Source organism: Magnolia sinica, chromosome 5, assembly GCF_029962835.1.
Source record: "Magnolia sinica isolate HGM2019 chromosome 5, MsV1, whole genome shotgun sequence".
NCBI classification, from domain to species: Eukaryota; Viridiplantae; Streptophyta; class Magnoliopsida; order Magnoliales; family Magnoliaceae; genus Magnolia; species Magnolia sinica.
This window is the reverse complement of record NC_080577.1, coordinates 106,597,419-106,620,075: the sequence shown is the minus strand read 5'-3', so window position 1 is coordinate 106,620,075 and position 22,657 is coordinate 106,597,419. Positions and strand designations below refer to the sequence as shown.

General features: G+C 40.8%; 2 protein-coding genes across 2 annotated transcripts in view; one reads left to right on the top strand and one right to left on the bottom strand.

Moving 5' to 3' along the window:
* LOC131246595 (uncharacterized) overlaps positions 1–10,424 on the top strand; it is a 40,459-nt gene extending 30,035 nt beyond the window's left edge. Inside the window, exons 13-15 of the mRNA XM_058246860.1 lie at positions 1,024–1,092; positions 1,215–1,325; positions 10,127–10,424. Coding sequence (XP_058102843.1) covers positions 1,024–1,092; positions 1,215–1,325; positions 10,127–10,303 — 357 coding nt within the window. The 3' untranslated portion in view covers positions 10,304–10,424. The remainder of the gene's footprint in view (positions 1–1,023; positions 1,093–1,214; positions 1,326–10,126) is intronic.
* A 2,389-nt stretch (positions 10,425–12,813) lies between these two features.
* The window catches only part of LOC131246594 (uncharacterized protein At4g14100-like), a 29,179-nt gene continuing 19,335 nt past the window's right edge, over positions 12,814–22,657 (bottom strand). Inside the window, exon 2 of the mRNA XM_058246859.1 lies at positions 12,814–13,143. Coding sequence (XP_058102842.1) covers positions 13,046–13,143 — 98 coding nt within the window. The 3' untranslated portion in view covers positions 12,814–13,045. The remainder of the gene's footprint in view (positions 13,144–22,657) is intronic.

Sequence of the window (22,657 nt, the reverse complement as noted above, 5' to 3'; positions counted from 1 at the left end):
CTTGTAAACACCCTAAGGTGGCCCAACTAAAAAATGCCATGTGCATGTATCAGATGTGTAGCCAGTGAAAAGCAAAGATTCCCTGCATGAATATTTGCCCTTTTCACTGCACGCCCCACATTTGACATGAATCTTTGCTTTTCATTGTGGGCTGCACATCTGACATGCATACATGGCACTTCTTCAATGGGCCACCTCAAAGGAAACAGGGATCTCTTATAACCAAGCAATTCATGTCCTTTGTGGGTAGCACACAATGGTTGTGTTGAAGAGCAGTGTGCGACTGCGTTGACATGTGAGCTATGTCAGTAATCATGTATGGACAGGTTCTCTACTGTTTTATATAGCCAACAACTCGAGCATGATCTTTCATGTTGTTGGTGCTTCATTCTTACCAGTTCACTAGGAAACTGTAATGCGAGCCTCTGGAATGATCGGCTCCAATAGCCAGGGTAAAAGAGGAAGGTTGATGCCTGGTGGGCTGCTGATCATAGTAATGTTGACAATTTACCATTTAAAAGCCAAGGAATTGCTGCCAAAAAGGCTATGGCCTGTTCGGTAGACAGTTAAAAATGAGTACATCGCATTTTAGTTAATTATAATTTTGTATTAGAGTTCATATTTTCTTTGGTAAGAATTAGCAAAATCTTGATAACCAACAATCATGATCTCTAATACATAATTATGATTAACTAAAATGAGATGAACTTATTTTTAAGCGTCTGCTAAACAGGCTCTAAGTTGACAATGGCGATGATGACAACTTCTATTAAGTTGTCAAAGATGTTTTTATCACAAAGTTACTAAATACTACTTTATTAACCTTTTTCTTGAAATTATACTTCTTCCCAATGTTTTAAATATCGTTATCACATAATGTATTGCACCCTTGGGATACAGATACACACGGTTATCGCATAGGATATATCAGTTGTATCGCGTAATGTATCGTTGTTGTTGGGAAACATGGGAATATTGGGAAATTGGTCGATTTTTCAGCATCTCATAATTTAAACCTTGCAGGTCAAAGAAGTTATCATTTCATTCTATATTTTGATGATGCAGGGTAAGGAGGGTAACCTTACAAGCAAAGTAAGAAATCTCAACCAATATCCACAGCATCTCTGCTCTTTCTTTTGCCCCATCTTTTACAGGAAGTCGGAACACAAGTGTGTGAAATTTTCTTAGTTTTTGCTTCTGTAATGTATTCATAGGAACTTGATCAGAAGTGTGAAAAACTCCTTAAAGATGAATTTAAGGAGGAGTGCAATTTCAAAGTGGACGATGCAGTCGAGAAGCTAAGGAAGTTACGCATCGTTAAAATCGTGAGTACCCGCATTGGGATCTGTTTTCTTTCACATCATGTTCTAAGTACTCTTCTGATGTTTTATTTCTTTAGGGACTCATTTACAGCCGAAAATACTAATAACAGTTACCAGCATCTCGATTTGATTAAGAAAGTCAAATTGTGAGAAAAAAAAACGTTGAATTACAGAAGCGAAAGAGGTAGCTCTGACCGAAGAGAGTTTGTGTTTAACAACTCGTCCAAAGAGGATCATCCTGGTAGAAGTTCTTTTTTTTTTTCTTCTTTTTATTATTGGTTAGGGTGTGTTTGGTTGCACCAAAACATCATGAAATTCAGTCAAATTGGGTGCTGGTGCAACCAAACACACCCTAATATATGAAGGTTATGATGATGAGAAACACTCCAGTGTTCTCAAAGCACTACAAATCATGGTGCTCCTAGTTGCATCAGTCACTTGAAACAGTCCAATTGATCAATCTCAACTGTCTATTAATTCCAGAACACATTTTATGGCTATAAAAAATCACATTGATCGGATGATCCAATCCATCACTGATTTGTCCTTATTTTAGCAGACATCCTTCCCAAGCCAGGATGGGATAGTTAGGATTGCCTAACAAAAGTGACTCTTCATAATCATGAGCAATCTATTATGAGCTTCAACAAATAGATTGATAAAATTGTTGGTTGGACCTATTTTTGTGTAACTGATCTGGATCATCCAAATTAAATGCTAATAATAATCAAATAGGTATGATTGTCAGATAAGTGCATTATTTGCATGGTAACACATAAGATATATGTTGGACAGACCCAATCCTAATGGATAGTCTAGACAAGTGATTGGATTGTGTAAGTGTCCCAATGCAAGTATGCAACTAGGAGCAAGTGCTATGAGAGCACCGAGAGCATTTTTCTACGATGATAGACAGACAAATAGATAACTGAAACTTCATTAGAAAAGGAATGGAAAGAACATCAAGGTGAGGGAGAGAATTCTATATATATAATTGATCTTGCTAATCCTTCCTTGTATAAGGTGTTGGCAATCTTGTTAGCTTCTCTACCTACAAAGCTAGATAAAATGTCTCGGGCTAAAAGCTATCTCTTGAATCGTGCCGAAGATTAAAGCTGATATCCATGGCTTGGGATTATTATCTTGATGAAAGTGGCTGTTAGTATTAATATCTATTTGCAGCATACTTATAAATTGTTATTGTTCACAGCGGCCTCCTGTGGCACTTCATGCTCTAGACATCAACAGTTCATAAATTACCTTTGTGGTGTAAATATTTTGGATTGAATGTCCTCATTGTGAGGTTCCTCTGTTTATATAGAAACTCTAGGCTAATTACAAGGCTGAATTGCAGCCATTAACATCAATCTAGGCTAACAAACAAGGAAACAATAACTGTACAAGATATATACAATCAATAACTGTACAAGATATATACAATCATGCCATAAATAGATGACCTAATTATGGCTAAATATGTTATCCCGATTGACACAATCATGCCATAATTAGATGACCTAATTATGGCTAAATATATGTTGTCCCGATTGACATCCCCTCTCAAATTGATGTTGGTCGATCAAGAAGCATCAATTTGCCCACAAGGAACTGATGGTGCTGTCGTGTCATGGCCTTGGTAAACACGTCAGCTATCTGAAGGTCAGTGGAAACATGAGGAAGAGAAATGATACGAGTGTCTAAGGCTTCCCGAATAGAATAACAGTTCACCTCAATGTGCTTCGTTCGTTCATGGAAAACGGGATTAGCAGCAATCTGAATGGAACTAGTATTATCAGCATGGAGAGGTGTAGGATCAGACTGGGAAAAACCAAGCTCAACTAGAAGCCCATGAAGCCAGACAATCTCAGAACAAGCAGTAGACATAGCACGGTATTCGGTTTCAGTAGAAGATTTAGAAACACGAGGTTGTTTCTTACTCTTCCAAGAGATCAAGGAATCACCAAGAAACATGGACCAACCTATGACAGACCGTCGAGTATCAGGACATCCGGCCCAATCCGCATCACTATATGCAACAAGGCGAAGAGGAGAGCCGGTTGGGAAGAACAACCCACGGCTAGGGGACCCTCGAAGGTATCGGATGATACGACAAACGGCAGCCAAATGTAGATGGCGTGGAGTCTGCATGAACTGGCTAACCTGCTGGACAGCGAAGGAAATATCAAGCCGAGTAATAGTCAAATAGTTCAAACTGCCTACCAGCTATCTAAACAGAGTAGGATCAGACAGGAGATCACCCTCCTCACGATGATACTTCGTGTTTACTTCTAGAGAAGTATCCACAGAAGTATTCTGAAGACCAGCTAAATCAATCAAATCCTGTGTGTACTTATGTTGATTCAGAATGATACCAGAAAGATCCATGTGAACTTCCAACCCCAAGAAGTATGTAAGAGGACCAAGATCCTTCATATAAAACAAGGCCTGAAGATGCTGCTGTAGACGAGTGATTAAGTCTGGATCCGTCCCGGTGATAACAATATGATCAACGTAAACAAGAAGAAGAACAATACTAGCAGAGGTCTTACGAAGAAACAAAGAGGAGTCATATTGACTCTGCTCAAAGGAAAACTGAAGTAAGGTAGACCGAAACTTATCAAACCATGCCCGGGGAGCCTGTTTCAACCCATACAGAGATCGCTTCAATTTACATATATCAGAAGAAGAGGAGGAGGTCAAGCTAAGGCGGCAGGGCCATGTAAATTTTCTCTTTGAGATCACCATGAAGAAATACGTTTTTAACGTCCATTTGATGAAGTTGCCAGCCTTGGGATGCTACAATAGAAATAACCATCCGCACCGTAGTCATCTTGGTGACTGGAGCAAAGGTCTCCTCATAGTCCACCCCATATTCTTGTCTGTTACCAAGTGCAACCAACCGGGCCTTATAGCAATCCAGAGTACCATCAGAACGCAACTTAATCGAGTAAACTCATTTACAACCAATGGCTTTAACATTCGCGGGACAAGGAACAACATCCCATGTGTGATTGTCCTGAAGAGCCCAAAGTTCTTCGGCCATCGCCAAACGCCAACATTCATGCTTAACAGCCTCGGAATAACATGATGGAATTGAAATAGAGGACAAAGTAGCATGAAGAGATGTATGAGAAAAGCCATACCGATCAGGAGGATGAGAGACTTTAGTAGACCGGTGAGGAACAATGTCAAAACCCGGATCAGCTGCAAAAGGAACAAGCTGAATAGGCTTAGATGTCAGGTCAGGCTCAGGAAGGGGCAAAGTCGGTCGTTGGCATTCATACACAAATCCAAGTTTAAATCGCTCAGGAATAGGAGTCAAGTCATCAAAATGAGGAAGAACATTGATCTCAGGTGAGTAGAAAAGAAAGACTGATTTTCAAAGAAAACAACATGACGAGAAATACGAAATCTGTTAGAGCATGGATCATAGCAAACATAACCTTTGTGTGAATTACTATAACCCATAAAAGCGCATTAACGGATTGGGCAGAAAGTTTGTGTCGTTCATGTGATGGCAAATAAATAAAACAAACACAACCAAAGGTATGCATATCAAGATAGTTGGGATGCTGATGATGAAGACGATAATAGGGAGTTTCAAAATGCAAGACACTTGATGGCAATTTATTAATTAAATAAACTGTCGTGGATAAGGCTTCCACCCAAAATTTAGAAGGAATTGAAGATTCAAGCAATAACGTTCAAACAACCTCCAACAGGTGGCGATTCTTACGTTCAGCAACACCATTCTGCTGAGGTGTATAAGGACAAGAACGCTCAGAAACAATTCATTTCTGCTTGAGAAAGGCATGAAATTCATGAGACATATATTCACCACCCGAATCGGACATTAATACTTTAATGCCTGAAGAGAATTGAGTTTCAATATAAGCAACAAATTGTTGAAACATAGAAAATACCTTAGATTTAGAACGAAGAAAATAAATCCAGGTATACCTGCTATAATCATCAATGAACGTAACAAAATATTTATAATTTGCATGAGATATAACAGGAGTAATAACCCACACATCACTATGGATCAAATCAAAACAGCTTTCAGCACGACTACCATGAGCAGGAAAGGAAAGAGACTTACTCTTACCTAATTTACATGTTGAGCAATCAAAAGAGAGATGAGAGGAAAATTGATCTTTATTACCCAACAAACCAGAGTTTACTAAATGAGATAGAACAATAGAGTTAGGATGACCCAAACGTTTGTGCCATACTTCACCCTTATTGTTTACAGTAGTACAAGTCAAAGAAATGCAAGAAGGAATGGAAAAATGTAGATGAAACAATCGTCCAACTTTAGGGCCCTTTGCAGGTATCTTCCCTGACACCTGATCTTGCACAATACAGCCATCACGAGAAAACCCAACATTACAGTTGTTATCAACCAATTGTCCGACGGAAATGAGACTAGTAGAAAGCTCAGGAGATACAAAAACTTCTTTAATTAATGAATTAATATCCCCAACAGCATGAATAGGTAATTGACTACCATCAGCAATCTGAATGTACGATGAGCCATGATAATTCCGAACATTGGTGAGAGTGTTGGAGGAACTAGTCATATGATTAGACGCAACGGAATCAACAAGCCAAGGTAAAGATGGTAGTGTACTGTTACCTTGAAGCCCTAAGGCTGAAAAGGCTGAAATAATCATCTGCTGAACTGTTTCAGGAGTAAGAACAAAGGGATCACCAGCTGTAGAGGAATTAGCAAAAGCAAAAGTACCCACCGCAGCTTGATAGGCATTAGTTTGGCGATTCTAGGGATGAGTCGGACAGTCTTTGATAATATGTCCTGGCTTCTTGCAATAATTGCAAGATTTCTTGGCACAGTGAGCAGCAATATACCCATATTCCTTGCGGCTAAAGCATTGGATCTTCTGCATATCCGTACCCTTGCCTTTCCCGTGAACTGCATAAGCGACGTCATTAAAGGTCATGCAGTTCTGCTGAAAAGTAGCCTGTGTTGCAAGATGCTGCTCTTCACGAAGTAATTCCCCAAAGCACACATCCAAAGAGGGAGGAGGATCACGATTCATCAAATTGGAGCGAGTTGCCTCAAATTCCAGCCATAACTTCATTAGAAACGGATCTCTCTTGCTCTGTTCATGAACCTCCTGAAGAACAGCGAGAGATGCAGCTGGTATCTTAGCATAAATAATGTCAGCAAATTCACCTCACAAGTTCTGAAACCTAGAAAAATAATCTTGTATGGAGAGATTGCCCTGAGTGTAATTGGCGATCTCATATTCCAACTGAAAGCGTCTGGCTGTGTGGTCCTGATTGTAAACCTTCTTTAAATACTCTCACATATCTCTTGTAGTCTTGTACGACCTCAGATTTAGGACAATCAGAGGATCAACAGATCCTAAAATCCATGTCATGACTCTAACATCTTTCACTTTCCACTGAGCCAATTTAGAAAGTTCAGTAGGAGTTGGATAACTTCCATCTATGTGACCCCATAACTCTTTCCCCATAACAAATAGGCGAAATTGAAATTCCCAGGCAGAATAATTCTTGCCCGTGAAGTGCACACCAAAAGAATCCGAGTTGCTAGTAAACATGGTGCCCGGAACACAGTAATAAAGACAGATAATACTAAATCCACCTCACCCCTAGTCCAAAAACAAGCCTACAACCAGCAAGCCCAAAACAAAAGGAGACCAAAATGAGAGTTTCCAGCAAGAACTGGACGCGCCGACAGCCACTAATCACCACAAAATGAGAGTTTCCAGCAAGAAAGAAACTTCCTACCCTCAACAGAAACTGTCGAACAGCAGTTTATTACCCACCAAAATTGGCTACACCTTCCTTTGAAGGTATCGACAGCCAAGGAGACCAACAGATTAGTCCCAACCCAACCCAGAAATCTCAGAACAGGTAATAGAAAGCTTTGATACCATGTAAAAATTTTGGATTGAATGTCCTCATTGTGAGGTTCCTTTGTTTATATAGAAACTCTAGGCTAATTACAAGGCTGAATTGCAGCCATTAACATCAATCTAGGCTAACAAATAAAGAAACAATAACTGTACAAGATATATACAATCAATAACTGTACAAGTTATATACAATCATGCCAATAAATGGATGACCTAATTATGGCTAAATATATGTTGTCCCGATTGACACAATCATGCCATAATTAGATGACCTAATTATGGCTAAATATATGTTGTCCCGATTGACATGTGGGTGGACCCAAATTGCTTGTAACCACCCTGAGGTGGCCCAATTAAAAAATGCCATGTGCATGTGTCAGATGTGTAGCCAGTGAAAAGCAAAGATTCCCTACATGAATCTTTGCCCTTTTCACTACATACCCCACATTTGACATGAATCTTTGCTCATTGCATGCATACATGGCACTTCTTCAATGGGCCACCTCAAAGGAAACAGGGATCTCATACAACCCCTAACCCCTAGTTACAAGCAATTCGTGTCCTTTGTGGGTAGCACGCAATGGTTGTGTTGAAGAGCAATGTTGGGATGACCGCGTTGACATGTGAGCTACGTCAGTAATCATGTATTAATGGGTTCTCTACTGTTTTATATAGCCAACAACTCGAGCATGATCTTTCATGTTGTTGGTGCTTCATTCTTACCAGTTCACTAGGCAACTGCCCCAACATGACTCTGTCTACTCACCCTTTGGGGGCATGCGTATGATCATTGGGATCAGGGTGAATACAGAGGGACACCATATTGGCATGTGAGTGGTGTTAATGAGACCCTCTGCAATGACAGGCTCCAAGGGCCAGGGAAAAGAGGAAGATTGATGCCTGGTGGGCTGCTGATCGTAATACTGTTGACAATTTACCATTTAAAAGCCAAGGAATTGCTGCCATAAAGGCTATGGCCTGTTTGGTAGATGCTTAAAAATGAGCACATTGCATTTTAGTTAATTATAATTATGTATTAGAGTACATATTTTCTTTGGTAAGAATTAGCATAATCTTGATAACCAACAATCATGATCTCCAATACATAATTATGATTAACTAAAATGAGATGAATTTATTTTTAAGAGTCTGCTAAACAGGCTCTAAGTTGATGATGGTGATGTGACGACTTCTATTTAAGCTGTGAAAGATGTTTTTATCACAAAAGTTACTAAATACTACTTTATTAACCTTTTCTTGAAATTATACTTCTTCCCACCCTACCCATGGTTATACGTGCAGCATGCCTTTAATTTCCTTCACTTGGGCCTTCCCATCTGATGGGCAGCCAATCGTAATAATTTTGCCAATTTACCATTTAAAAGACAACAAATTGCTGCCAGAAAGGCTGTGGCCGGTTTGGTAGATACGTAAAAATGAGTTCATCGCATTTTACTTAATTGTAATTATGTATTAGAGTTCATATTTTCTTTGGTAAGAATTAGAATGATCTCGATAACCAACAATCATGATCTGTAAGGGCATTACCTTGCATGTGATCCTCCTCATATTGACTTTAGAATCGCGCTTAAGACTGGCATGCCTTTTTCAAAAAGCCGCATATTCTGCATTTGTATCCATCAAAATCGGCATAATAGCCCAAGTGTAATTCCTTAAAATATCCTGCCATTTTGAATATTTTGCACATTTGAAGTTTCAAGACAAGCTTTCTGTTGAAAATTTTTCTTCTTTTGAATTGCTTTTATTTTTGGGAAATGCTCATGTGTGCACCCAGGGTGCATTAATGCTCTTGGTTATGCACTGGTGTTTTTTTTGGATTGCGAACGGCCAATTTTATCCATCTGAACTGTCCATTAGGTTCATCCCACTTTTCTTGAGCCGTCATGAAAAACTCATATTGATTGGAGGATGCTAACCTTCTGAACATTAGTCTCTCTTCCTAAAACTGTCAGTTTGCCACACCTCTGACCGGATAGGATAGTTATTGTTCATCTGACCAAAATAGTTTCTTGGAGACTCGTTGTCCGGGGTGGACTCCATTGAATGGATTATTCTTATTGATTATTGGACCTTTGATACAAACCATTCATTTCTGTATGGCACTAAGTAGATGGAAGATTTCCTCTGATCGGTGAACTTTTCATGGTGGCCCATGAAAATTTGGGAGCCTAATGGAAAGTTCAGATTGATTATTTGACCATTCACGTATCTAAAATCACTGGCCACACTAAGAGTGTGAATCTACCCATGATCTACTTAAGTTGGGCCCTTTATTTTTACGTAAGTTGTGTTTCTTTTCTTTTTCTCAGCATAATTTTTTTTGTTCTCATTCATTTTTCATTATTAACAATTGTCTTGTTGATTTAACATGAAAAAGAATCCATCATTGAAAAGGAATGAATTCCCACATAAAAAGCAAATCCCCACACAAACCTTTATAGCTATGGTACGCTTGGTTGCACAGGTGAAATGAATTGCAAATATTCAGTTATAACCAACAGGAAATAACAAGAGACAATGATGTTTCCTAGAACTCGTTAAGTAGAAGTCACCCTCACATTGCAGTTACATTTCTTTCAAGTCCAACTTGCAAGTAAGGTAACTGCAACTCACTTTGATACCCTCAATATAAATGCCAAGGAAATTGCAATTTGGTTAATTTCACTTTATTAGTATAATAATTGCAATTCGATTCAATGACACATCCAAACACACCCCTAGTGCATTGGTCATGTCATTTCTTCTCCAGCAACATGAGAAAATGGGACATCTAACCTGTATGCTAAGATTTCAGACCTCCACGGTTTGAAAGTTCAATTCCATCCAATGGTTTGTTAGGATTTTCTCTTACTGAAAAGGACAAATCTTCATACTCAGCACGATGGTGGAAGAATCCAAGCCGAGAAGTTGGAGCGAGCTAATGAGATCATCGGCACCACCACAGAAGAAGTTGTGCTAAAAGCAAAACATAGCGCTGCTGCTACCAATGAGAGCAAAGGTACCACCAAAGAAGAACTTGTATCGAAGAAAGAAAAGCAACGGCCCACTGAATGATAGTATGATACTATCTTTGAAGTGTTAGCCTTTCCCAATGTTTTCTTCCAAGCATTCAATAATTCGGAGTCGATCATAAGATTTAAGAATATCAAATAAAAGGATGGTTTTCTTCGGACTATCATCTCCATCTTTTTACTTTCTTTTTTTCTATTTCTTTTTTTTTTTTTTTTTTTGGCTAAAGGGGCTTCGATTTTATGGCATGCCACATGCCAACTTCTATTGGCACAACCTAGGGTTTTGTCTTACTTGGGTTTGCCACAAAACCCCTTTTCTTACTATGCTCATGATAGGCATGGCTCTAAACCCTAAACCCTAAACCCAACCTTTATTGGGGACTCCGACCCCTCGCTACAATTATCCAGTGTGTTTGTCAGTCCATTTTCCTCTTTAACAACTCCCATTTTCTCTTTTGATTCTCGATCAATATTTATCCACTATTCTTTGGATTTTAATTCAATCATACCTCCTCAATATAACCCTAGTTCCTTCAACTTACCTCCGTTTTCACAGATTTTTCATCTATTTCATCCTAGTCTCCACATAAGACCCAATATGCCAAGTCACCTTTAAGAACCAGGCATCCAATGGAATCTCAAACACTTTTGCCTATACAGAAGTCCATGTCCTCAGCATTTATGGCTGAATTCACTAAGTATGGGACTATTGTGAAACCATCTTCCTCCCATCGCCCCAAGCATCCTTGCGACTTCCTCTTTCTGCCCTCTCGTCTACACCTAGGAAACATCACATCACTTTACTCTGAAATTTAGGGCAAATCTTCCCCACGTGCTCTATTCAAGCCGAAATTTCGACAATTGAATCCCCGTGCTTGCAGCTGAGCCTACCACACTAATTCCAACTTTCAACACTGTTCTTCTCCCAAAGTCTTTTTCAACCTGACCATATTCAAGCCTTTAAGTTCTTCGATTCAAGCTGTTTGTCTTCCTGATATCCCTATGTTATCATCCTTCCCCTTATGGAGAACCTCCTGCGAGCCACCATACATGTTCTCCCCTCTCATTGCATTTCTTTAACAACCCCTTGTAACCATCTAGCCTGAAAGTAGCCCAAACCCCAACCCTCTCTAGAATCTCCACTAGCCTTTTTTACTCATCCTATCCTTTCACCTTTCTCCTCCCTCAAGAATATGGAGCTCCCTGGCTTCTATCAATTTCGAGGCATGGACTTTTTCTTTCTGAACCACATTTATGTTCCCACTAAACCTCCTCCCATTCACCACATATCACACTCTTAGCTTCCTTAGTTGATATGAACCTGACGAATGCAACAGCCATTGTCTGACCCATGATTTTGCCCCTTGCAATATGCATGATGCCCATTCCCTTAAACTATGGATTATCAAGACCATGATTTCATCAAGAAGATTGGATACCCAAAAAGAAAACTGCCTTCGAATTAAGATCTTCAGCTCAATCATCCCCTTGTTATCCGTATCCACCAATCCCCCCTTACCTTCGCATTGTATATGAAGAAAGAAAAGGTATCAAATGTCTAGAGCCCTTTAACCCATTTTCATTATAAAAGGAGTCCAAGCAACCCCAAATTGGGAAAGAATGTTTAGTATAGTTAAACTAATAATCCCAAATTCATATCCCATCCTACATGTTTTCATGAAGTATCCATTACCAGTTTTACTTGTAGCATTGTGTCGATTGTGCAAATCCTGCAGTAGATCAGTTCCTTAAAACCCAGTTTGATCACAAATTTCTTTTCCTTTACTGGTAAAACCAGAACCAATTACAAAATTGTTAATAAATTTAGACAATATTTTCAACCCATTTTTCTCCAATCATGCTCTGTTTTACTATGTGACGAGAATCCGCCACAAATTAATTAAAATAACAATTCTCCAACAACTTATAATGTGATGAGAATCACCTAGGCAGTTATAATCAAGACAACAATCTTCAAGATTTCCCAAGGTTTGCTAGCATTGCCCACCCTTCTTGCTCTCCCATTGCTGCCAATCACCTGAGCTTGATTGCATGGTGATCCAAACCATTCGTAGACCCAACCATTCCCACTCAGAGATTTTTCATTGCTGGTGCAAAGAGTTTATGAACGATTGTTCTCATTTTAATACCATTGTATGGGTAGTGGAGATTTTCTCCATGCAGACCCCAAATAGCTGAACAAACGTATGATAATGATGGTCCATTCATGGTGGGGCCTATCAGATGAGGGTATGGATCACCACATGGTCAGGCACAAGGAGTGAGCAACAAGGTATTCAATAATGGTAACAGTAGCCGTAACAGTCAGCCTTATGGCCATTAGGATACAGGTCGTAACAGCCATCACTGTTACAGCCCTGTGATGGTCAAAATTTCTTTCAAAGGAATAAACTGTGTCGGCCCTTTATTGGACCGTTACGGGCCGTATCAGTCCATTACGGGCCCATAATGGCCATTACGGCTGTTATAGACCAGTTTTTTTCAAAACAGCCATTACATAACCACTTTTAATACCATGACAAGCAATGAAAGTAAAATTCAAGATGATAGTAATCACTAAATTAACAGAACAAGTGGAACCACATGATGTATTATATGATATTATAATTATAAAATAACATTTATTCAGTGGAGCCATTCAAAGAGGAAAAACAAAGAAGTACTAACATCACATTCAAAAACCAAGTAAGGTTCTGAAAGAACTCTTCTGTGACAAGATCTCCTGAAATCCATCATCAACTACAGATTGGAGTCTTGGGTTCTTTTACTCATCTTTCTTTTCAAAACAGTACACAGGGGCTTGCCATTTCACATCCTCAAGCACTGCACCAACCTCGAATGTCATCACATGAGCAGACCTTCCTGTAAAGAACGAAGATAAGATTGAAATCCAGTACCTACCTAGAACAAAATTGAAACTAAACTCTAATATGAATTAGAGAAATCAGTAGCCAGATCTGAAAGGAATTCAAGATAGGAAAAAGATATAATCAGGATAAGAACCATGCACAAGCGGAGTCCATGGTTCTGCAATCGAAACCATTTGTCTATTTGGCTATACTATGGACCATACCAAAGCATCTTAATGCAGGGGCATTTTCACACCGGGCTCGAGTGGGGTGGGCGGTCCGTGAGAGGCGGGTGGCTCATGTGAGGCGGAACCCATGTGATGTGGGGCCCATGAGGGGGTTCGGCCGAGGACCTACCCCATGGGATGTGGGGCATGGGCTATGAGATAAAGGGATTGATTCGCCATACTCTATCAGTTCGAGCTTTTAAAGCAAGTGGTTGGTTGTCCTACGTCACATCTACTGCACAAGTAGGTGCTAGCTACCAATATTGGACATTTTCGCCAATTGGGTGTGGACAACGGGTGTGTTTCTCTTTTTCTTTTTTCCTTTTTTAAGAAATATGTGTTTCTCCTCCTAACCATCTGTTTTCAGACAACCAATTGGAAGGTTAAGATTGTCCTATTAGGAAATAAATAGGCACATGGTCCTCCCATAATGGGTTGCATCATATCGATGGTACGGATCACTGAACCATGAGCCCCAATTGTACAACTGAAAACCAAAGTAAACTGTGCATAATCCCCATTCCTCAGTCCATGATGAGAAATTCATGAAAGAAGAAAACCCAACATTGAAACTAAAAAGGCCAATGTAAGAAAAAATCTAAAGCCTCTAAACAGGTAGTAAAAGAACTCCAACCACGGTATTCAATAACGGTAACAGTGGCCACAACGCCATCGCCGTTACCATTACGATAAGGGCCATTACGGCCTTCTCCTCTTTTTCTTTTTTCTTTTTTCCTTTTTTTTTTTTAATAACCTGTATCAGCCACCTAACGGCCTTTACATAATTGTTTTTTAATTCCTTGACTCCGACTTAGGACCCAATTTGCGAGGTGCTTGAGCCAAGTCTTCCTCGACTCAGCAAGTCAACCAAATTTTCTTAATCTATTTAGATTACCATAAAGATCATAGTCAATATACATATCGCTGACCTTCTAATGCAATAACTAAAAAATTTGATATTGGTGGCTCACAAACAGACTACCCATCCATGGATGCTTGCTACCAAGTTTCAACACCAAAGAATCATGACATGGCTCACAAAGTCACCAATGACCCAATGAATTACTTGTGTGGATGACACATTGTTTGTCAAAAGATCAGCATGAGCACAATTGGGCACTCAAAGCATGAATAACATTAAACGGTTCTAATAATATCCATCTTTGAAATTACAAAACTAAAGGAGAGGAAATGTAGAGATGTAGATCATGTTACATGCCTTAAGAGCGATGAGTAGAAGATATTGGTTAAGGACGATGGGATCAATGAAAGGTGGAGAAGTCATTTCCAGAATGTGTTAGTGACGACCAGTCTGAGAGCATGGATCGAAGGAATCATAAACTCGAATGAGGCCTCAGGCCATAGATATTTCATAGGATTAGGATATTTGAAGTAAAAGAAGCTTCTAAAAAGATGAAGACTGGAAAAGTCTTACGTCCATGTGGTATACCAATGCACAAGAGAGATAGGCTTATTTTTGTAAGTTGTTTGACAAGGTTGTAAGAACAAAGAAAATGCTAGACGAATGGAGGAAAAGTACCATGATGCCTATTTACAAGAATAAATGAGACATACAGAGTAACACTAACAAAAAATCAGTTTGGATGTATGTCATGGAGGTCAATCGTCGAGGCTATTTTTGATGGAGTTCAGGGAAAGAAGAAAGGATCTCCACCCGGGCTTTATTGCCTAAAAGAAAGCATGTCATAAGGTCCCTGAGAGAATCCGGTGAGCGTTGAGAAAGAAAAGTCTCAAGAGAATATATTGACATGGTTAAGGACATGCATGTAGGAGCAATTACTAGTGTGAGGACTACTAGTGAAGAGACAAGTGAGTTTCCAATTGTAGTAGGCCTATACCAAGGGTCAGCATTAGCCAACATCTTTTTGAATTAGTTGTGGACAAGTTAACTAGGCATTTACAAGAAGAGATCTCATGTTGTATGTTGTTTACAGATGGCATAGTTTTGTTTAACGGGGTAAGGGAGAGGGTAAACGCAAAGATATAACCATGGGAGGATGCTTTAGAATCTAAAGGTTCTGCAATTAACTGCACAAAAATAAAGTATATGAAATGCAATTTTCATAACAATAGTGGCCATGGATTTAAGACTCAGTGACTCGGACTGACTCATTCAATCAATCTCGAGCCAAGTTGCAACCCGCCCAAGTCGAGGATGAATCAGCCTAGCTAGCCTGAGTCGAGAGTGGCTTGTCTAGGTGACTCATTAAATCAAACCGAATCAAGTCTAACCGAGTCCAGGTCAACTTGGACAAGTCGAACCGGACTCGTCCGAGTCTTAAATATGTGGTAGGGGCAGAAACAAGGAATTAGTTAAGATTGATGGCCAAGAAGTACCCCGAAATAAAACTTCTAATATCTTAGGCCAATAAATCATGAGAATAGAGAGATTGAGAAGGATGCTGCCTATGGAATTAGAGTTGGATGGATGAAGTGGATATATGCCTCTGGACCTTTTTGTCATTATTGCATACCAGTCAAACTGAATGGGAGATTTCATGGGCAAGCTATAAGACCAGCTATGCATTTTGGGACAAAATGCCAGCTAGTCAAGAACGACAAGTTCATAGAATGAGTATAGTTGAATGGGGATGTTGAGATTGATGAGCGGCAATACGAGAACGGACAAAATTATAAATGAACATATTTAAGAGAACTTAGGAGTAGGCCTAATGGGTAACAGGGGGAAATAGACTCAGATGGTTTGGCCATGTATATCAGAAACCAAGAACTGAACTAGTTAGGACTTAGGAGTAAGTTGGTTCAACTAGTTCAGTTCTTGGTTTCCAATATACTAGTTAGGAGAAAGTTGGTTCAAGTTATTTATAAAAAAAAAAGTTGGTTCAAGTTGAAGGATATAAAAAGGGCAAGGGAACAAGGTATTCCAAAACGGTTACGTAACAACCGTTACATAACGTTAACGGTGGTAACTGTTACCCATTACGGGGCCATAACTGCCATTATAGGAAAAACAGCCCATGATGTTTTTTTTTCAAAAAAAAAAAAAAAAGAGGTCATAGCAGTTGTTTTGACCCATATCATAACGGTAATGGCGGTGGCTATAACAGCCACTGTTACCATTATGGAATACCTTGCAGAGGAAAGGACCAAAGGGACATGGGTGGAGGCAGTAAGAAAAAAATTGATGACCTATGGTTTAATTGAAGAGATGGTCCTTCTTAGAGTAAAACGGTAGAACATGGTTTGTGTAGCTGACCTAACTAGTTGGAATAAGGCATAGATGGTGGTGGTGGTGGTGGTGGTAGTGGTGGTTCAAATAATATCTAGATGCTAGCAGTACGTTGTGACTCATCTACCACACATATAGCATATAGGAATATCATCGGACTGCGGAAAACACAAGCTCCATTGTTGACAGAACACAACCCACAAATCATACCGACATAACAATCTTAACCACCCATTGAATTTTTCCACCAGATTTCTTTTTAAAATCATCCATTTGGTGGCCACGAATTGAAAGGTGACAATTTGATTTTGCGCTACGCTCCATCTGCAATGGACCACACAATATGCGACTATGTAGTACATGGTAGTATGCATGTATGCACATGGTGGATGGGTTGTAGCAACCTAGTGAGATCCAACTAGCCAATTATCAATGGTAGGGGGGGAAACTGCCAATACTGAATTCCCACTCGATTGGGTCATGACCCAACTTCTGAGACTATCCAACATCCTACACATCTATAAAGGCCCACCAATAAGTTACAACTCAGCTGAGTCACCATCCATCTCGCCAAGTATGCATCTCGGACAACTACCAATTCACTATCCATCGATGGATACCTATTGTAGAGTTCCAACTCTAAGGACTCATGACTCAACAATAGGCTACTAGTACCAATATGCAACCAATCAACATGTACTAGGTGTGGCAACAGGCAGGATTTAGACCGTGCCCAGCTTGACCCTTAAGACCTCAGGCTTGAGCCTGAGTCCTAAAAAAATTGGTCATGACCTGACACAACCTAAAAATTGACAAAATCCATATTCCCCACTTAAATGTTCCTAATCTATCCATTGATCAAAGTAGGCCACACATGTTCAAAGAAATAGACAATAAAGGAATGAAACCAATGGTCTACATCCAAGATAGATTGATTGCCCAACTGAAGATTGGAAAGGCATATTCGTGTTTAGATGTAGGGTTTTTCTTACAGTAAGGTGGGTGATCTATGGGTGAGATGATGATCTTGGAGTTGCCGCTAACCAATACTCTCAGTATCTGTGGCTGGCTAGACACTGCAGATGATGTTGACCCGAGGGCAAAAAATAGTGATTTGGATTTGAATGACTCTTGCATATGGTATACGCTTGTAGATTCTTGGTAAGAGCTTCAGTGACAAAGAATGAAGGTTTATGCACCATTCTCCATCTATACAATGTAGGGTCTTTACTTTGTGAGATTTCAGGATTTTTGGGATTCCAACTCTAGACTTATTGCTTGAAAGTAAATAATAATTAGAAAAATAAAAAACTAAATATACAGTAGGGGGTGTATGAGAGGGTGTAGCGCAATAAATATAAAGCAATAAAAGGAATCAATTGGATTGTCCAAGGCCACTAGAGATGTGGGTGTTAGACAGGCTGTGATAGACAGGCTGAAACATACCTTGTATAGACCTTGTATAGCTAGCATACCTTATATAGTTTGTTTTCCATAGGTAGATGATTCTGATTTTATTTCTTTCCTTGTATAGATGCTGTAATCTCTATATATTCAACCCCTTTGGGTTGCCTCAAATACACAAAAGCTTTCAGCTCATCTCAGTTTACATGGTATCAGAGCATCACTGATCCAAATCCGGCACCACTTGTCAGATCCGACCACCCCTGCGTCGTCCGGCCACCCCTGTTGCGTCGTCCGATCATCCCTCTGCTCGTCCAAGCACCATTTGCTGCTCGTCCCGCGCCCCTGTTGCAGATCCGACTATCCCCTGCTCTTCCGAACGTCCCCTGTTGCAGATCCGGCCACTCCTTGCTTGTTCGAACGTCCCCTGTTGAAGATCCGCCCACCTCCTGCTCGTCCGACCGTTCGTCCAACCACCCCCTGCGCGTCCGACCACCCCCTGTGCGTCCGACCACTCCTGTTGAAGATCCGACCACCCCTGTTGAAGATCCGATCACCCCCAGCGTCGCCCGATCTGTTCCTGTTGCTGCTGCGTCGCCGGATCTACATTTTCCAGATCCACAGGTCCTGTTACTGTTCCTATTCTTCTTCTGCTACAACTGTTGCTGTTCCTATTCTTCTTCTGCTGCAACTCTTTGCGTGCTTTATATTAACTCCGATCAATGGACAAGAACTCATCACGAACAGAGGCCCCAAGGTGTAGTTTTGATGGTACCAACTATTCACTATGGGCCATCCATTTTCAGAACTTCCTGAAGGGTCGTGGTTTGTGGGGACTAATTGATGGATCTGTTACTATTCCCACTTCCACGGATGCCGATAAATTGGCTGATTGGGAAATGAACAATGGACGGATTATTACCTGGATTCTCGATTCAGTCGATCGGTCCATTGCTGTTGGCCTCACACCTCATCGCACGGCTAAGGCAATGTGGGAGCATCTTCAGACAATTTATCAACAAAGTAATGCGGCCCGGTTATATCGTCTGGAACAGGATCTCGTTAACCTTACTCAGGGTGACGACAGTATTCAATCATTTTATTCTAAAATTGTCACAATTTGGACTGAGATGGCCTTGATGGATCCAATATTTCCTAATGACTTTAGGATTTTCCAAACTATGCGCGAGAGTGCGCAAGTTCGCCAATTTCTTATGAAACTACGTCCGGAATTCGAGCATTGTCGAGCTGCTCTCTTGAACCGTAGCCCTACTCCTTCATTGAATTCGGTTATTAACGATCTATTGGCTGAGGAACAACGACTGAAAGTTCTATCACTTCCTTCTTCGACTCCGGGATCCTCTGATATGGTGCTTGCTGTGTCCACCACTACATCAACGCGTGGCTCTTCTCTTTTAACATGTCGCGGCTGCAACAAGGTGGGTCATGTTGTTGCTCAATGCAAAGAATGGTGCGCTTATTGTCGACGAACTGGTCATGGCATTCAAGACTGCCGTACACGTGCATATGCATCTTCTTCCGTCCGTGGACGTGGTGGTCGTGGTCGTGGCCGTGGCCGTGGTCGTGCTCTTTCTGCTACTGCTGCTACTATTTCTTCCGAGCTGACTGTTACTGATTCTACATCTAATGTTTCTGCTGAAGGTCTTTCATCTCCGTTGACTCCTGCGATGCTCCAGCAAATCGTTCAGGCCCTTTCTGCGGCCGGTATGTCAGGTATATCCCCATCTTCTACATGGTTCTTCGATTCGGGTGCTTCCAATCATATGACCGGTGCTGTATCCCATCTTCGTGACATTCGTCCCTACACCGGCAATCAGGCTATTTCTACTGCGGATGGCACTAGACTACCTATTCAGTCTGTTGGATCATTGACTTTCTCTCCTTCTGCTAATCGCCAGTTCACCCTTCGTAATGTATTTCATGTCCCTAACCTCTCCTCCAATTTAATTTCAGTTGGTCAACTCACATCAAATAACTGCTTAGTCATATTTCTTCCCAACTGTTGTTTTGTGCAGGATCTGGCGACGGGGAAGGTACTTGGGAGGGGTAGGCGGCATGGTCGTCTGTACGTGCTGGATTTTGATCCATCTGTCACTCCGGCCCGTTGTTTCTTTTCTCCTTCTTCATCAGATATTTCTTCAGCAAATAAATTGTGGAAACTATGGCACTTTCGCCTGGGTCATCCACATTCCGATCAGTTACTTCAGTTAATTTCGTCTGGCATGTTAGGGAATATTTCTCTTAATAAAAATGATTTGGATTATTCTTGTTCTTCCTGTTGTCTTTCAAAAAGTAAGTGTGTTCCATTTTCCCTAAGTACTACAAAATCATCTTCTATGTTTGAACTTGTGCATACGGATGTCTGGGGTCCTTCACCAATTATGTCTCTCTCTGGGTTACGATACTATGTAATATTCATTGATGATTTCACACGTTACACTTGGATTTACTTTTTACAATCGAAGTCACAGGTTTTTGAAAAATTCAAGTTATTTCACTCTATGGTGGAGACTCAATTTCGGGTTTCAGTTCAAACTCTCCGCTCTGACTCAGGGGGGGAATATCTTTCAACTGATTTCCGTACATTTCTTCAAGGGCATGGAATTATTCATCAAACCACCTGTTCTGATACTCCACAACAGAACGGGGTGGCTGAAAGAAAAAATCGTCATATTGTTGAAACTGCCAACACCCTGATGACGGCTATGAGTGTTCCTCGTTCTTTCTGGGCTGAAGCAATGTTACATTCTGTCTACTTGATTAACCGGATGCCAACCAAAGTTCTGAATAGTAAATCTCCTTACTCTGTTCTCACTGGCTTACCTCCTGCATATTCCACATTTCGTGTTTTTGGTTGTATCTGTTATATTCACCTGGCTTCACGTAAACGTAACAAACTATCTCCAAAATCAGTCAAATGTATGTACTTGGGATTTGGGGAAACTCAGAAGGGTTTTCGGTGTTATGATCCGGTTTCTCGTCGTGTTCGGGTTTCACGACATGTTATTTTTCTTGAGCACATTGCTTTTCATTCATCTCCTCCTCCTCCGCACACTCCCAACTCTCCTGGTCTAACTGCCTTTTCAGAAATTCCGTTTGCCTCAAGTACTCTCTCTCGTCCGTTGCAGGTTTACTCACGTTGACCATGTACAGATCCACCACCTATTACTCAACCCGAACCTACTATATCTGTTGTCGATCCCGAACTTATCTCGATCCGTCGTTCTGCTCATGAACATCGAGCGCCTGATCGGTTGATATGCTCTATGTCTGCCATGAATGCTACTCTGGATACCGTTTCTATTCCTACTTCATACTCTCAGGCAGCCACTCATGATTGTTGGAAGAAGGCTATGGCAGAAGAACTTGCAGCATTGGCAGATAATCATACGTGGGACATTGTCATTCGACCTGCTGACCAACAGCAAATTGGTAGCAAATGGATTTATTCGGTTAAACTCAAGTCTGATGGATCATTGGATCGATACAAGGCTCGACTTGTCGCTCAGGGATACAAACAAGAATACGGAATTGATTATGATGAGACTTTCGCTCCCGTGGCTAAGATGAAAACTGTTCATACTCTTCTGGCTATATCTTCTGTTCGCTCATGGCCACTCGCTCAGATGGATGTGAAAAATGTCTTTCTTCATGGAGATCTTCAAGAAACTGTGTATTTGAAACCTCCTCCTGACTCCTTAATCCCTGACAATAAGGTATGTCGCCTAAAGAAAGCCCTGTACGGCCTCAAACAGGCACCTCGGGCATGGTTCCAACGCTTTCACGATGTTGTTACGGGTGCTGGCTTTACTCAAAGTGGTCATGACCCATCCTTATTTTTGCGCATCACTGCTCACGGAATTGTCATTGTTCTGGTCTATGTTGATGACCTCCTACTGACTGGGAGCGATACTGCTGGCATCTCGGCTTTAAAGGAAGTTCTGCAATCCTCCTTCAAGATGAAAGACCTCGGCCATCTCACATACTTTCTTGGGCTTGAAATCTCACGTTCTAAACGTGGGATCCTGGTCAGCCAGCGTAAATATGCCAAGGATCTTCTCGCTTTGGCATCATTGACAGATCAGAAAATAGTTCAGACTTCCTTAGAACTTAACATTCATTATGGCCGCGACGATGGTGATCTACTTGCACAGCCTGACTTATACCGTCGTTTGGTTGGGAGTCTGGTTTACTTAACTATGACTCGACCTGATATTGCCTATGCTGTCCAAGTCGTCAATCAGTTTGTTTCTGCTCCTCGGACTCTTCATATGACTGCGGTGTTACGCATCATACGGTACCTGCGTGGAACTCTAAATCGATCACTGTTCTTCTCCTCCACGGCGACTCTGGACCTTCGTGCTTATTCGGATGCTGATTGGGCTGGTTGCGCTCTCACATGAAGATCTACTACTGGCTACTGTGTTTTTCTCGGCACTTCTCTCATCTCTTGGAAGTGTAAGAAGCAGGCCACTGTTTCCAAATCAAGCACAGAAGCCGAGTATCGAGCGATGTCTGCTGCGTGTAGTAAGCTTGTTTGGTTACGTGGACTTCTTTCCGACTTGGGCATTCCTGTGCAGAATCCTACTCCACTCCATGTTGATAATCTCAGTGCCATTCAGATTGCCTCTAACCCAGTTTTTCATGAACGGACGAAGCATATT